The following is a 16,612-nucleotide window of genomic DNA, read 5'->3' as shown; positions in this document are numbered from 1 at the left end:
TTCTGTTTAAGACATTGGTGAGTTTTAGGAATTCTGGAAAATATCTTGTGGGCATATGAGGGCATACGTTATCCAGAAGACATACATAGATCTAACCATGTAAACATAGTCTAGAGGTCTGATCTGCTTATAATACATGGTTTTATCTATCAGTGATTGTGTCATCTAGGTTGTGCTACTATCATGGATAGTTGATTAAGCAAAAGCTGCTCAATTAGAAACAAGTTGATAGATAGGACTCATGACAAGTAGTTTGTATTGTTAATACAATTAAATGCTCTGGTGTAAGCACCACACCAAGAACAGACAATACCAGAGCCTCTGCACATCCAAGTTTAATTGACAGTAGTTGTGCTGAAGAAAGCTGCAGGACTTGCTTAGTGAAATGAAAATCAACATTTTAGATTAAGATGAAATTTTGTCTCATTTACATTGTTATTGGGTCGTCCGACTACTCTTGCAAGGAGCTTACAGTAGGTGGGGGTGTGTGTCTAAATTGCAAGGGTCTGGAGGGAGCTGCCATTTGGCGCCACTCAGGTGACCTCAATACGACTGCCGCAAGTGTTTGGAGCGAGCTGCCTTTCGGCGCCACTCAGGTGACCTCAATACGACAGTAATTGCCCCATGTGCGACCATGGGACTAAGGTTTGATCCACTCCCACCCGGATGGTCCCCTACTCTTTTGATAGGTCTGGTGGGTTCTTTAACATGCGTGGGGTGTGGCTCTCCCAAACACGGGACCTCCTTTTAACGTCCTATTCGAAGCTAGGTACTCATTTTCATCTGAGTAAAGTGAGGAAAGTCATGTCAAGTGCCTTTCCCAAGGGCACAAGTTTGGTGACATGGCAGGGTTTGAACTCACGACCTCTTGGTCCTGACTCAGACATGCTGCCGCTGCGCCAAATGATCTCACGTGGCTTCTCTCTGAAGAAGACAAAATCATGGTTTTCTTCCCTGCATCCTTACAATAAATACTAAAATAATAGCTTAGAACAAGACGTACTGCAACTTCAATAGTGAAACGGATCTAGTTGGATTATTGATATGATGGCCATTATTATAAAGAAGAGTTGTTTGGATGATATGGTCATTACTGGGACGGGTGCTGCTGTCAATCAATTTTGGTTGATCCTGATATGATCCTGGGGACTGCACAAACTGGTTGCTGGTTGGGTAAGATGATGGGCTGGTACAGAGTCTTACTGATGTAAAATTGAAAGGGTCTGTTTTGTTATGATCTATGGCAAATAATGACACAGCATGGTCCTTAGGTATCGCTTTTAATTATCAGGTAATTAGTTCCAACAATTATGCACAACATATTACATTTGTACAAGCACTCAACATTATATGATGCAAACGACAGCAATCGTAGATACTTAGCCCCTCCTATACAACCGTTTGGCAAAAGTGGATGTAAGTTATGCTGGCCTGACAAAAGTTTTGAAGTTGGAGATTGCGCAGTGCATTGTGGGATGTTGGCGTAACGTGTGCAAGAGGCGGCAAAAATCAGCATGGCAGACGACGAAGGAAAGACGTACAAGGCAGAATATGCCAAAAGTAGCCGGGCTTCGTGCAAACTGTGCAAGCTAAGCATCCAAAAGGACTCCCTTAGGCTTGCTAGAATGGTGCAGGTACGTGTAAAGCTCTGGTATTTACCTGGTAGGACCGAAATTCAAGGATTTTTACGGACACTGGGACATGGTGCTCGAGACGCTCATCACATGTCATGGCCATTCACACATAGTGGTGGCCGTAACGTTAGCACTAGACCTGATCTGCTGAAGGTCCTTTGCTCTACTAGTAGGTAGTATAATAATTTTTGAAAGAAGTGAGCTGTTGTGGGGTTATGTCGGGGCGTAAGTGATGAAGTCGTACATCGTTTCTATGAGTGCCAAAGATCAAGGAGGTTGAAACGTCAACGTTTGCTATTGTCATCGAACAATAACAAACAACCTGTGGGAGGGGGGCGCAAGATTTAGATCATGCAAGCCCGGGCCTGCATAGGCCTGCAACATTTGCTTTAGCGTTTACTTGGCTTCCGTTGTTTTATAGCTGTGAAATTTTGATTGAGGTCTACAAAGGCAGACAGGCGTGTGCAAATGCAAGCTATTCTTTTGTAAATTCTTGGTACTTATAATAGATTATGCGTCTCGTTTGGTACTAGTATTCATTATACACATGCAAATTTGCCTGACGCCTTACTGGATGCACTGGATCCTCAGACTGCAAGGAATACATAAGCCAACTCTTCTGCTCCAGGGCCACAGGCCCCCATGGATGTTTTACTACAGCTCCGACTACTAGTACCCCTGTGGTATGTTGGCCCCAGAGCGAAGAGCTGGCCGGCTAGTGTGGCCCAAGCGACAGTCTGGTATCCAGGCTATCAAGTGTTCAGAAGAAATTGTTTAGAAATGACCTAACGAAACTAAGGATTAGTGCTCACACTTTACAAATTGAAAAGGGCCGACACTACAACATACTAGTACCAGCCAATGAAAATCTTTGTCCCACATGCCATAATGACATAGACAACGAATTACACTTCATAATGGATTGTCCGACCTACGAAGACCGCCAAAAGTTATTACAATCTATTGTATGTAAGTCCGATATTGTACTCTGTATCTGTATGATATAGCCGGTATAACCGCCGTTCGGCGCAACACACCAGCTTTGCAGGCACGCGGCGCATTACTACCACGTTAAGACAGATATTCAATAAGATATTCAATATGATATTATCATGTCCTGTCCATATATCTGCCTACGTAGACCAATTCATTTACAACTTGCAAAAATGAGACAATGCAATATTGACATAATCTAAGATTGTTTATACTGTTACATTAGATTAGATTAGTTGTTAGATGGCTAATAATCTAAGATTGTTTATACTGTTACATTAGATTAGATTAGTTGTTAGATGGTATATTCAGATTGCCATACATTGTACCTGCTACAATTGTCACGCAATAAAGTTCTAAGTTCTATTCTTTAGTATAGGACTGTGGGTCAGGCAGCTGGGTCATGCAGGGTGGAATTTCTAGACCAGTGGCACTTTATATACTACATTAGTCCAACTGTTGCACCCTAACATTAAACTCAAACTAGAAAGGCCGACATTTGCTTGAGAGCAAATACAGCATATTTCAGCCATCTCCCTCCTCATGTAACAATAGACTGTTCCAAAATCACTCATGTGCAAAAATGGAACACTTCTGCTTAAAATGACTTCTAACTACTAATCACACTTATGAGCAAAAATGAATCTTACAAAAACCCCTTCAAGAATGGACTCAAAAAAATAGACGACTACAAAAACACTTCCGCTAAGAAATGGAATTTGGAATCATCAGCCGTTCAAAACCATATTTGCAAAAAATCCCCCCTCTGTGCAAGAATCGACTCTTCCTGTTATACCCCTATGTAAAGTGGAGCGATCCAAAAATATATCAGCTAAAATAGTCAGCGAAGTCCACAAAATGAATTTAAAAAAAATACCCCCTTCGTCGTAGAATGGAATCTCCCAGCTCACCCTGTTTGAAATTGCACAATAGACATGTCCAGAAATACTCACAGTACATGGCCTTTGCATAAGAAGCAACCCAGTCCAAAACTGAATTTAAAAAAAAGTCCCCCATACATGAATGGGCTCTTCCAGATAAAACAAGGCTTGCTGATTGGCTGCCGAATCCTCCTCATGTACAGTCTTCAGGTGGGGGTAAACTTCCATTTAACAAATGGAATTCGGAATCATCACCCATGTCCAAAACTGATTTTTTTTAATCCCCCCCTATGTGCAAAAATGGACTGTCCCAGTAGTAGTCTTATGTCAAGTGGATCAGTGCGAAAACACTTCCGCTAAAAAAAACATTGGCATTATCACCAAAGTCTAAAAGTAAATTTTAAAATACACCCCCTGTCCAACAATGGACTCTTCCAGCAAAATAACCTCGCTCATTGGCTGGCCATTAATTGGATTTACCTTGTCCACCAACCACCTGGATGTCTATGGACTAGGTAGGTAGGGAGATAATTGGATCTACCTGGCACACCTGTGGCCCTGACACACCAGAATGACCTAGAGGTCGTTGACCTCGGCACTCCAACCTTACCTATCCTAAACTCTCCCACAAAAACCTCCTTAAGGAGCCATTTTGAAGTGATTTATACTACATATTATACATGGATCCTTTGAATAAGTATCTAGGGCACCTCTGTGCCAAATTTCAGGTCATTTGGATGTAATACCATGGTACAGGGGGCCAAAATATACAGTCTTGGTCCAAAAGTTGCAATAAAACCTCAATAAAATCATTTAAGGAGCAGATATGAAAAAAATAAAAAAAACACATTTGGGTATTGGCCCACTCTACCCTTGTGCCAAATTTCAAGTCATTTGGTCCAGAAACGGCGGAGATGAATCGCTTTGAAAATTTGACAGGAGAAAGAAAGAAAGAAAGAAAGAAAGAAACATTACGAATACAATATATTTCACCATACCTATGGTATGGCTGAAATATAACTACAAAGTAGGTGTTATACAGGTTTACTGTACAGACTATGAGAAATCCTAAGGATTTCTATGTATGACTTTACATGGTACAGAAGCCTACCTTTTAAATTTTCCTTTGGTCGCCGAGTCGACGCCGACAGTTGGCACTGGTCGGCTTGCTTGTCCACCATGAACATTTGCTTGCTTTAGTTTGAAGCGTGATGAATCCAAATACTGCTGACTCATATAACAATCGCAAATTATCAGTTTAGTATGCAAGGTGTTTTATTTGGGTATCTATGGTATTCTATAGGTGAACAGTGAATTTTAAAAAAAAATCTGTATATTGTATACAAAATTATGTTTTGTCATACAAATGTAATATATGAAGGTATTAAAGGTTCTTATTTTGTTCCTTCCATGACCCTGCTCCATGAAACTGTCAGTCTCCTCATTTTGATGGGAAGGTAAGTTTTTTCTTGTTTGCTGGTACTTTCCACGACTACTTGAGTAGGGCATGAACTAATACAATGTTAAAGGCGGTGTGGGGTTCTCTTTTGTGTGATTTGTTGTTCATATTTCATAACACTTAGCAAATGCTGCACCATTGGACATTTCAAGGAAAGCCAAATGTTATATGACCATTAATATGCATTGCTTATGTACCAGTAAAACTGTTATTTGGTCATTCCTCCAGATTCCAAACTGGTTCCACTACTCCTGCTTCTTCAAGAAATGTAAGCCAAACTCTACTGTAGAGTTCAGTGGAGTGACTGCCTTGCGGTGGGATGACCAGGAAAAGCTTAAGGTTAGACCATTGTTTTGCAATGATTTATCAGATTTGACACATGTTTTGAACAAGCCTCTTATCCCAAGTGATCCCATGTTTTTTAGTGCCTGATAGTAGCATCCATAACAGCTGATAGTTGGATGAGAAATATAGGCAAAATACCAGTTATGTACAACTACTACAAGCATTCTGTCGCTAGTTAGGTTTTCCTTGATCTTTACAACTCTTGTGGTGAAGTTCTTTTCATTTTGTTAGATGACACAGAACAGGCAGTACGTGATTTGCTCTTGTTTGTTGTTATTAGAAAAACATTGGTGGTGAGGGATCATCAGGAGGGGGTGAGACAGGTGGAGGAGACGAGGTAGATGCACCTGGGGGCCTGGACGTCAGTGTAGAGTATGCCAAGTCTAACAGAAGTACCTGCAGAGGGTGTTCTGAGAAGATAGACAAGGTAAGAGACGACAGGCTGATCCAAACTGACAGCTGACCGCTGTCTTACTGGCAAGCATTTGGATGTAAATGGATAATATTGCAGGGATAACTTCATGGGTCCTGCTTGTGTACTAATGTGTTGTATAGGTAAGTTAGGTTCAGTCTTGCTGATGTTGAGCTTATGAGATCCAGTCAAATGTGTTCAGGTTTATGCTGATTCCACATTTCACCTCAGAATGTTAGCAGTTTATTTATTTCTACCTACCTGTATTTTCCTCAGGGCTTGATCAGAATCTCCAAGAAGGTTGATGAGGGAGACCAGTGGGGGCCCAAGGACCTGTGGCATCATGTGGACTGTTTTGTGGAAAATAGAGAGGAGTTGGGTTTCACTACAGACATGGCTCCCTCTGTCATCCAAGGCTACAAGAACCTCAGCAAGGATGACCAAGGTGTACTGGTCAAGAAGCTGGGACCAGGAACTACAGGGTATAAAAGGACTTGTATTGGGACAGTGGGGCAAAAATGTAATATGTCATGCCCTTAGATGGAAAAAGTAGTGTTCACCTTTATTCAGGAGTAAAGAAGATTAAACAATACATTGATGCAATCAATGATTGCAGATAACTCAAGGTCAACCTTATGCCGGCTGATGTACTGCTGTTGGTACTTAAATTGTTACTGTGAGTTGACAAACATGTACATATAATGTTTTCCATTGCTTATGAAGTATAATTCTATGGATGACAGTTAAGTAGTTTTGTTATGATTTTATTTTCATAGGAAGCGGAAGGCAAAAGGTAGTAATGGAGCTGCTGCCAAAAAAGTGAAGACAGAGGAAACAGAGGAAGAAAAGAAACTTAAGGTAGTTAACCATCCTGCAGAATCCGGAACAGTAAGAGAAATTTGGTTCAGGTAAACTGATTGTTATATTAGGTACAACGGAAGCTATAGAGTGCCCCAAAAGAAGAATTGGGGAGTAATATAGCAAGAAAAGAATGCAAAGATGAGTTGGTAAATCTAAGTGGTGAACTGAGGTACATGTATGATATTTTAAAAAATATGGCACAGGCTGTTTACAAGCTGCTCACTCACCCCCATCTCAGATTTTCCTTAAAGCCCTTTACTGGATGATGTATATTTGTGTATACATGGTATTGTTTACTCCATGTACAGTGCACATTTTTGCCTTGGTAAACCTGCACATATAGAGTCAAATCCATGACCATATTGTGCACTGGTACTTTGTTATTTTAGGAGCAGAGTAAGCTGGTGTGGAAGATCCGTGATGAGCTTTGCAAGTCTATGGAAAACAGTGACCTGAAGGAACTGCTGTTGGCCAATGACCAAGACATTCCTAGTGGGGAGAGTGCTGTGAGTAATGCATAGGCTCTTGCCATAGAATTTGTTGAAATACATCTTGTTGGGAGTTTGTTTTTCCTTTCCTTTGTTTTATTTGAGAATTTGTGACCCTTATCCATGTTTTTGGTTCCCTTTGTGTCTACTAGTTGCTGGACAGACTGAGTGATGGCATGGCGTTTGGGGCACTGCAGCGTTGTCCTGAGTGTAAACAAGGGCAGTTGTTCTACAGAAGTGATGGGTACCACTGCTCAGGCAACCTTACAGAGTGGACCAAGTGTATCTACACCACACGTGAACCTAAGAGGAAGAAGTGGATCATCCCTGCTGATCTTAAGGAGGAGGTTCCCTTTTTGTATGTAGATTATTTTGTTGTCCATGGGCTTGTCATTTGTGAAGTTTTATTAGAGAGCAATATTTTCCTTTAAACCCGAGCAATACTTGGAAGTTCCTGTTGTAACCTCTTCAGAAATGTGTTGATCTTGAAGAAGGTAACGATGGTCGTTAAGAATTTGATCCGTGTATACCTTTGTGTTGGAAGAAATTTTAGCACTGTAATTTGTACTATGATTACTACCAACCCAGAATGTATTTACATCTCTAAGCATGCATCAATAGCATTTCCCAATGCTGACATTGTAACAACATTTTGTTATCTGTGAGATACCAAGTTGATTTTTGTCTTTCAAAATTACGCTTTCAGGAAGAAGTTCAAGTCCAAGGTAGCTGCTCGGGTGTTCTCAGCTGCTCATGTTGCTGCTGCATCTGACACCACAGATAGTTTCAGTTCCTCCTCCAGGTATTTAAACATTACTGCTGGTATGTGGGTGGCTACATGAATTTAGGATTGGTATTCTAAAGACCTGTAATAGGTTAGCCTGGATGATTATAGGCTGTTTCCAGGACCTACACAGGTCAGCTCCTTGGATCTAGGGCCAATATTCCCCAAGGAAATTCTACCGTAGGCCACCCTGAGCTAGACACTGAGAAACAGATGAGATAGGACTGTTACTCCTTTTCTCAGTATCTGTGTGTAGATCCTGCCATTGGAGCAGGAGCAGGATGCAATTTTACACACCTGCCATGACTAGTTAAGGACTCCCAATTGTATTATGGAGTCTTCCAACAGTTGGCACTAACAGATGAAATGTAACTATAAAAGGCATCTCATGTCCTGTTGGGTTAGAGTGTTGTTACCTCAGTAAGATTTCAGGTGAAAACAGAACAACAAGCGGTACACTGCTTGCGCTTTTAACTAAGTACTGCTTTTATTTTGGCTGCTTGTGCTTTTAAACTAAGTTCTGCTTTTATTTTGACTAACTTCATATGTCCTTTGACTGCCAGGAGTTAATGCCTGTTCTGTTGTATTTAGTCCATGACTTGCTCCTGCTGGCCTATTGTGGTCCCGTGTAACAGAATGCGCCCTTGCTAGATATCATGGAAATAGAGATTCTGGCATCCAGTCTAGTAACAAATACAGACTATTCTACTGTGTTAAGTCTTGGGGGGGGGGGGGATTAAAGATGTTTACTTACTTAATAGTTGACCTCTGTCAGGAGAAACATGATTTTAGCATGGCATTTTATGATTATATTTTAAGAGAAAATGTTGCATTGTTTTCAGAGCTGGTGAAAAGCCATTGAACAATGTGAAGGTTGTTTTGGGTAAAACAACAAAGTCTAAACCAGAGATGACTAAGGCAATAGAGAAGCTAGGAGGGACTGTGGTGAGCAAGGTGGATGGTTCTGTGGCCTGTGTCATCAGCTCCAAAGGTAAGAAGATATCATCTTAGAGGGATGCAGTGACAACTACACCTGTCTTGTATTGTAGTTTTGTACAATTTATCTCCTTAGCATATCACAGGCCCTCACAGTTCTCCTGTAGAGAAACCATAAAAGCTTCCTGTCATGCCTTCCTTGAGTGGGCGATCATTAAGATGTCTACAAGTGAACAACCAGATGAAATCAATGCAGTTCAGCGTAACTATGGGGAACTGTTTGCACCTTCATGAAGACACTTGCTGCCATTGCTCTAGGAAGTATTGACAGAGTGGTAGTAGTTTCGTTATGGGACATAATGCCAGGTACGTGTAGCTATGAAAAAAGACTAACATGTTGTTGTTTTTCTTCTGTGCAGAGGATGTGCAGAAAATGAGTAAGAAGATTAAGGATGCCAAAGCTGCTGATGTCCATGTTGTGTCAGAGGACTTTGTAACTGATGTGGCAAAGGGTGGGGCTGCCTTACTCATCATGCAGAAGAGTATCGCAACCTGGGGATCTGATGTTAGTAACTTCCTATTTATAGTGTCTGCATAAAGTTTCTAAAATATTGCTGTTTAATGCATATTTCATATACATGTACATGTACATGCTCTTTGGGTTCAGCCTGTTAGATATTTTCCGTTTCCATTCCAATCACCAAGGAGTTACTACAGTTATTTACCATAAATGTTTTCATCTTAGCCCCACTCCAGAATCTCCACAGTGGAAGAGAAACCATCTAAGAGTAAGAGCAAGAGTAAATATGAAGAACTGGGTAAGATTTGTACGTCTTCACATGATAAAGTAGAACTGTTATCTAATATTTATCTCTGTGAATTCATATATGTGTGTTATAAAATAGAAAATGGGACATTAAATTACTAACTATTTGAGATACCCGTCTTAACTTTGAAATTGAGGTAGAAATGGAGATTTGCTACAAAGAATTGTGTTAGCATTGTAGAAAGGAGAAATTTGCAAACACTTACCAACACTTTCACACATATACCGTCTTTGTTTTATTCCACATAATACTATCCCTTCCATGACAAATGTTATGCAGCTATTTGATTTGGTGAAATGCTGTTTATGTAGATTCAGGCACCAAGAAACTGAAGATGATGGTGAAGGGTGGAGCAGCTGTAGACCCTGACTCAGGTGAGAAGGATTTTTTGTGGGCTGTTTGATCTTTTTCCTATTAAGAAGAAAACAAATATACAGTGCAAATATAAGGCAGTTATCTCTAGCTCTCTGTTATGTCCTCTAGTCTCTGAATTTTAATTGTCTAGTTTATGATAGTTTCTAGTGCAGTGTTATTGAAAACTGTTTTCTTGGTTATGTTTCAGGAATTGAACATTCTGCCCATGTTGTTGAGGACAAGGGAAAGGTATACAATGCTGTACTTGGACTGGTAGACTTGGTAAGAGGCACAAACTCTTACTACAAGCTACAAGCCTTGGAGGCCGACAAGGGGAATAGGTATGTGTCTTGGTAACAACTGTGTTAGTGATGCCTATGTTGTGGCTACATCACATTGATTTTATGATATGAAATATGGTGTGTCTGACATATGGCTAATTACGCTAGTTGAATATTTTTGAGAATTTTCAACTGTGTATCTTCATTAGTTCATGCCTTGTAAGAGTTAAAATGCTAAATCAGATATAGCCAGCATACAGGCAGTCTTGTCAACTTTGGCTAAAGAATGGCTTAAGATGATGTTACCTCACCAAGGCTCCTGGATACAGAACAAAGCGTGTTGTAACACCCCTAGGGCTGATGCACTTGCTCTATGTGTTATTGCAGGTGGTATGTGTTCAGGGCATGGGGACGAGTAGGTACCACTGTGGGTGGTAACAAGCTGGAGACCTTCCATTCCAGACAGGGGGCCCTGGAGCAGTTCCTCAACCTGTATGAGGAGAAGACAGGTCAGTGGCTTGTGTTTTAATTCACAACTCACATCTGCAGCCACCAATGGTCTAAGGTCACAAAGGCACTGTACAGTAACAGGTACACTGCAACTCAAACACAGTACAGATGCCAAAATTGCTACTTCTCTAGAATGGTGCTTTTTCTCTAGTTAAACAGTTTGCAAATGTTTTACCAATACTTTTGGAAGTTTTAGTTTTTGCACTTGCCTTACCTATCTGCAGTACTACTTCCACAGTTATTATCATTTACTAAGTTTAATTTTCAATCAACAGGGAATGAATTTGGAGCCAAGAACTTTGTGAAGTACCCAAAACGGTTTTACCCATTAGACATTGACTATGGACAGGTATGTATTCTTTGTTACTATATTCAGCCACCTGTAAAAAACAGCTCGATTTGAAACATAATAAAAATAATCAGGGTGTTTATTTCCTACCAAGCTATAGTATTATTTCATATGGCCTTTTTGGTAAATGATGTGATAATGTGTTCATAATTCTATCACCATCTTATTGCATGATGGATCATACATAATCCAAGCCCATCTTGTATCTGTAGGAGGAGGAGGATCTGCAGAAGCTGAAGATCAAACCAGGCTCCAAGTCTGCCCTGGCTCGTGAGGTTCAGGAAATCATACAGATGATCTTCGACATTGAGAGCATGAAGAAGGCCATGGTGGAGTTTGAGGTGCCCTGAGTTTTGTTCATATCACCAATTCACTTACAGGGCTCGAAATACTTTTTTCTGCATACCTGCACTAGTTCAGCTAACATTTAAAATTACCTGCACCGGACAAATTTTACCTGCACCGCTCTGAATTTAGGAAGCATGGATCATACTAAAATTGTTCAGGAACCAGTGCTATTTGTTTCTTTTATACTTTATATGTAGTAACATTCAATACAGCTTATAACAATCCACATTACACTTACGTCATATGACATTTATGTATAAAACCCAGTACACGGACAGTGCAGGTAGACACCAGAAATACCTGCACAGCTCCAATTTCACCTGCACTAACCTGCATATGCAGGTGGTATTTCGAGCCCTGACTTAGAATATTTGGCTAGAGTAATTTGGCTTTATAGATAAACAGTGCCTTACTTAGCTCTATGAAAATGTAAAATAGAACTTATACGTTGTAAGTACAAAGTATCAAACATCAGTGCATTATAATGAATGTTTTGATTGGATCCAAATAATGGCAGTTTTGAATGTAATGAAGTTAATGCTCACATGTTACTGTGCGCTGTTTCAGATTGACCTGAAGAAGATGCCATTAGGCAAGCTGTCACGGAAACAGATTGAGAGTGCCTATAGTGTGCTGACAGAACTGAATGAGGTAGGTATGCACATTTTCCTGTGCAAGCATGGAAGCCTGATGGTAGTGTATAGCACGAGAAATGTTTCCCTGATGGTAATGTCTTATTAGATAAAACTGCGACAAGAAACAGCTTTTTCAATGTATTAAAAAATTTTGAGTACTGTAATTCCTTTTATTATGACATGTCTAAGCATATTTCTTGATGTTGGTGCATTACATGTTTGATCTGTCACACTATGATTACTTGTAATAGATGAATGAATGAGCTAACTGATATCTTCTGTGTATTGTGTAGATCCTGACAGGTGAGAAGAGTGCCACAAGAATCCTTGATGCCTCCAACCGATTCTACACTCTCATTCCTCATGACTTTGGCATGAAGAAACCACCCATGTTGGATAACGAGGAAGTCATCAAGGTATGTTCATAAAAAACATAAAATATTCAAGTCTATCTCACTAGACCTCTGCCTCCTTCTTTCCTTATCACAAATAAGATGTCTGTCACCATAGTCATTACATAGTTCATACAGCAACATTTCTTGGACAAAGATAACGTCCCCAGCTGACCAGGACTTGTTGTTCAGGCCAAGACTACCATGCTGGATAACCTGCTGGAGATAGAAGTGGCCTACAATCTACTGAAGAGTGGAGACGATGGGGAGGGCAAGGACCCCATTGATGTTCACTATGAGAAACTCAAGTGCAAGATGGAGGTGTGGTTCTTAAGAATTTCTAGTAGTAGTAGTAGTACATTAATACAGGCTGAGTATCAAATATTACTAGTTTACGAAATTCTGCTTTAGTTGAAGATGCATGGAGTTATGTCATAGTATTATAGGCATGCACATTGTAGATCTGGTAAATGACAAATTCAATCATGGTTTTACAAATCTATTTGGTTTGAAGCAGACCTTTTGCATGATAGAATAGAATCCTCTCAAATGATGATTGTACAATGTTTTACACTGCAGTAAAACCTTTGTGTATGATAATATGTTTTGCTTGTACATTTCAGGTTGTGGAGAAGAGCTCGGATGAGTTTACCATGGTGCAGGATTATGTGAAGAACACCCATGCCAAAACACACAGCCATTACTCCTTGGAAGTAGAAGAGGCAAGAATTTATTTTGTTCAATCTTACTGAACTATGAAAGGTTAAGAGAAGGTAAATTGATGGTCAGTCCCCCTTGAAATGATCCTACTTTAGTAATAGTGCTGTTTGAGTGTGAGCTCAATTCTGTATTAGTATGTCAAATGTGTAAACTATTAAATTAACAATTTTTTTCTCTCATAACTCCTTAGTTATTCAAGATTGCTAGGGAGGGAGAGGCATCCCGATACAGGCCCTTCCAGCAGCTGCACAACAGACAGCTTCTATGGCACGGGTCACGTGTCACCAACTATGCTGGCATCCTTTCTCAGGGGCTCAGGATTGCGCCCCCAGAAGCCCCTGTGGTATGTAGTAATTTCTGTTCAATTATTCCTTTTCTGTAGTCTACAGTGTTGTTTACATCACTGTAATAACAGAGCCCTCAGTGATCTAATGTCTTAGTGTTAGTGATTAGGTTTCTTGTTGTTGGACAAGTTCTTTCGTTGTGGGTTCGAATGTATAGCAGTATGAATTTCTATGTACCCAGTATTGTTAGGAAATATGTTACATTAGAAAGTGTATAATTTTGGGTTCAATGTGCAGAAAAAGGTGGAGCAGGAATATTTTGTTTTACTATAGTTATTATGAGGTCAGAAATGAGACCTATATCATTTACTTGTCAGATATTCTTAAAATTACAAAGTAAGGAGTTGTAGAGCCTCGTTGAAAGGTTTCCCTCAAGTCTCCAAAATAGACAAGTAATCGTTCATTTGGTAAAGAGAACTCACACCAACTAAAAGTTGCTTTAATCCGTTACCGCCATTTCTTCACCATCCGACAGACTGGCTACATGTTCGGGAAGGGCCTGTACTTTGCTGACATGGTGTCCAAGAGTGCGAACTACTGTGCTACGTCCACTGCTAGCCCCACGGGACTACTGCTGCTCTGTGAGGTGGCACTGGGAAACATGTAAGGACCAAGTTTCACTCAATTACAAACAGCAGCATGTCGTCCAGAGTGTTTATAGTTGCTGTTGTTGATTACAGTTCTGATCACAGATGGTCCTTTGTAATAGCCTCTTTATGATACAGGCAAATAGAAGCTGGAATATCCCATAATGCAGGAGTTTTGATCAAAATTTTATTGCACTATTCAATGTTTGCACTCCCTTAACACAAATGATATGTGATTCACAAATGCTTTATGTCTTAGCAACATTGTGTTGGTCATCATCACAATGTGATAAAATGCATGTAAGCTTCAGCTTAGTGAAATACCCCAAGTGACATGTGTAGCAAAAAACATGAAGCAAAAATGTGATCTCACCAGGCAATATTTTACTTGGGATATTTGACTTGGGAACAATATGTTGCAAATTAATGTTGGATGATTTTTCCCTCCATACAGGTATGAGAGAAAACATGCAGAGTACGTCTCCAAACTCCCCAAAGGCACACACAGTACCAAAGGTTGGTCACTTTATTGGAGTACTCTAGTGGAGCAAGTATTGTGGGGCCATTAGTTATGTGGCTGAACAGGATAGTGGTTTTGTGTGGTGTTTTCTTTGCAGACAAAGGTGATAGATTAGTTATATTGTTCATACTTTCTTTTATTAGGTTTCTCTTATTCCTGTAGTGTAATTCTTATGTCAAAATGTCACTTATACAAACCCCTTTCATCACAACTTGGGGTCTCATTTTCAACTTGGAAATGCACAATAGCTGTGCAGAAAATTTGCAAGGTTTCTTGCTGAAAGTTGGACCACAAACCACTATTCATAACTTGTTTCACATGATCAACTTTGAGGTGGTATATCTGTATGTTCTACTTGCAGGACTTGGAGCTACTGGCCCAGACCCTACAGCTACAAAGACACTTCCCAATGGTACTCAGGTTCCCATTGGCCAGGGTGTTCCCAGTGGGGTGACTGGATCCAGTCTGCTGTATAACGAGTATCCTTTTCATCTTCTGCATTTTTATTGGAGCTCATGCCAACGGCTGCACTCCTGGTGGCTGCAGATGTCGAAATTGTTTGAGTCATCCAGGCAGCCTATTACTGGCTGTTTGTTGCATTTGATTCTAAAGAGCAACCACCCTCAATATTCACAATTTATACATCATTTAGCATTCAGTTTTTTATCAGAGAGATCATTAGAATATAGTTTTATCACTTTATCACCTAACTACATTGATATTAGGTGCCCTAAGGAAAAATTGTAGCCTACACGTACTTTGCATTTTGTGGGTGTCGTTGTCTCCTAATAGGCCATATACCTGCCTGTCATGCTGCTCCCTGTCTACAACTACATAACAGCACTATTTAACTACGCATTTGCCTTGGACTTGATGAACTGATTTTCAGAACCTTGCCTTGAAGTACATCTGTTAGCTTGCTCGTATTATTTGTTTCCATGGCAGCTGTGATGAAGTCAGGTTGAAGCCTTAACACTATGTCAGGTACATTGTGTACGACGTGGCCCAGGTGGAAATGAAGTACCTGATCAAGATGAAGTTCAACTACAAGAGTCTGTGGTGAAGACCTACCTGTAGCGCAACCAGGTTCTGTATGTGTTGTCTCTTCAAACAGGAGGAACATTGTACAAGTCTTCCTTAAGTCACAAAAGGGTCTGAAATAACATGATTGTGTAGCCATTCTCAAGCTAATGCTAACATTTACTAAAACTGCCTCCTCGACATTTATAAAGAATTAGTAGCTATCAGTAATAATCATGTATGTACAAGCTGGATGCTTGTAGTTTGACTGATCACTTTATTTTAAACCTTTATGGTTAAGAATCATGCTTAATGGGGTGTTACTGCTTCTCTGTAAACTCTCCCACTTGCTAAGGAGCAAGTTATCATCAACCTCTAACTTAGAAACAGAAAACATTTAAAAAAGAGCCAGCCTGTTTCTGAAATTAACAGTCCGAGTTATGCCAGTAGATCAGTACTTTATGGAATAGATGGTAGAAAATACTACATGTAATAGGATTACTGGTATGCAGCTTTTTCGTTGGCTTTATTTTTTTCAAAACATTGGAGACCTGGTTTAACATGTTAGCACAAAGATGACTTGGTTTAAAAGTGGAGGCAAATGGTTTCAGTATTTTTCAAGTTCAGTTCTGTGTAGAGGTAACATCTAAGTTGTTGTCATTAGTTGTGTTTAGTTGCCTTATGTTATTATTTTGTTTTCCTCAGATGAAGATGAGATTATCTATATTACAGAATTGCACAACATGAACAATACCAAAGTTGTATTTACTCAACTGTATCGTTATAGATGTAGTAAAACTTGCATAACAACATAACATAACGATATGTTGTTTTATCTGTAGTGCAAAGATGATTGTCCTTTACTGACATACAGTACATCTTAACCTCTCAGAAAAGATGGTAGTCAATAAAAAAGTCTACCCCCAAAACCT

At 39.9% G+C, this 16,612-nt stretch overlaps 1 protein-coding gene across 1 annotated transcript; it reads left to right on the top strand.

The window, feature by feature from the left end:
* Positions 1-1,447: 1,447 nt before the first annotated feature.
* Positions 1,448-16,609, top strand: LOC118412076 (poly [ADP-ribose] polymerase 1-like). Its single transcript, XM_035814704.1, has 26 exons — positions 1,448-1,634; positions 4,945-4,965; positions 5,196-5,306; positions 5,593-5,739; positions 6,001-6,206; positions 6,501-6,582; positions 6,975-7,091; positions 7,226-7,431; positions 7,780-7,875; positions 8,700-8,848; positions 9,213-9,358; positions 9,539-9,611; positions 9,932-9,994; positions 10,183-10,315; positions 10,643-10,764; positions 11,041-11,114; positions 11,327-11,455; positions 12,030-12,113; positions 12,391-12,513; positions 12,682-12,810; positions 13,113-13,211; positions 13,400-13,552; positions 14,029-14,156; positions 14,595-14,656; positions 15,022-15,139; positions 15,645-16,609. Exons 1-26 carry the CDS (start codon positions 1,515-1,517, stop codon positions 15,721-15,723), a joined length of 2,970 nt encoding a protein of 989 aa, XP_035670597.1. The 5' UTR covers positions 1,448-1,514; the 3' UTR covers positions 15,724-16,609.
* Positions 16,610-16,612: the final 3 nt, after the last annotated feature.

The sequence above is a fragment of the Branchiostoma floridae genome, chromosome 1, assembly GCF_000003815.2.
Source record: "Branchiostoma floridae strain S238N-H82 chromosome 1, Bfl_VNyyK, whole genome shotgun sequence".
NCBI lineage: Eukaryota > Metazoa > Chordata > Leptocardii > Amphioxiformes > Branchiostomatidae > Branchiostoma > Branchiostoma floridae.
Note: the sequence above shows the minus strand (reverse complement) of the source record. Positions and strands in the feature narration are given on the sequence as shown.

What these genes read in the sequence shown, in the direction of transcription:
- LOC118412076 (XM_035814704.1), top strand. Translation starts at nt 1,515, where the DNA reads ATGGCAGACGACGAAGGAAAGACGTACAAGGCAGAATATGCCAAAAGT. An exon ending in TGCTGACAGAACTGAATGAG is followed by an intron (nt 12,114 to 12,390) that starts GTAGGTATGCAC and finishes TGTATTGTGTAG; the next exon opens with ATCCTGACAGGTGAGAAGAG. An exon ending in GAGGTGGCACTGGGAAACAT is followed by an intron (nt 14,157 to 14,594) that starts GTAAGGACCAAG and finishes CCCTCCATACAG; the next exon opens with GTATGAGAGAAAACATGCAG.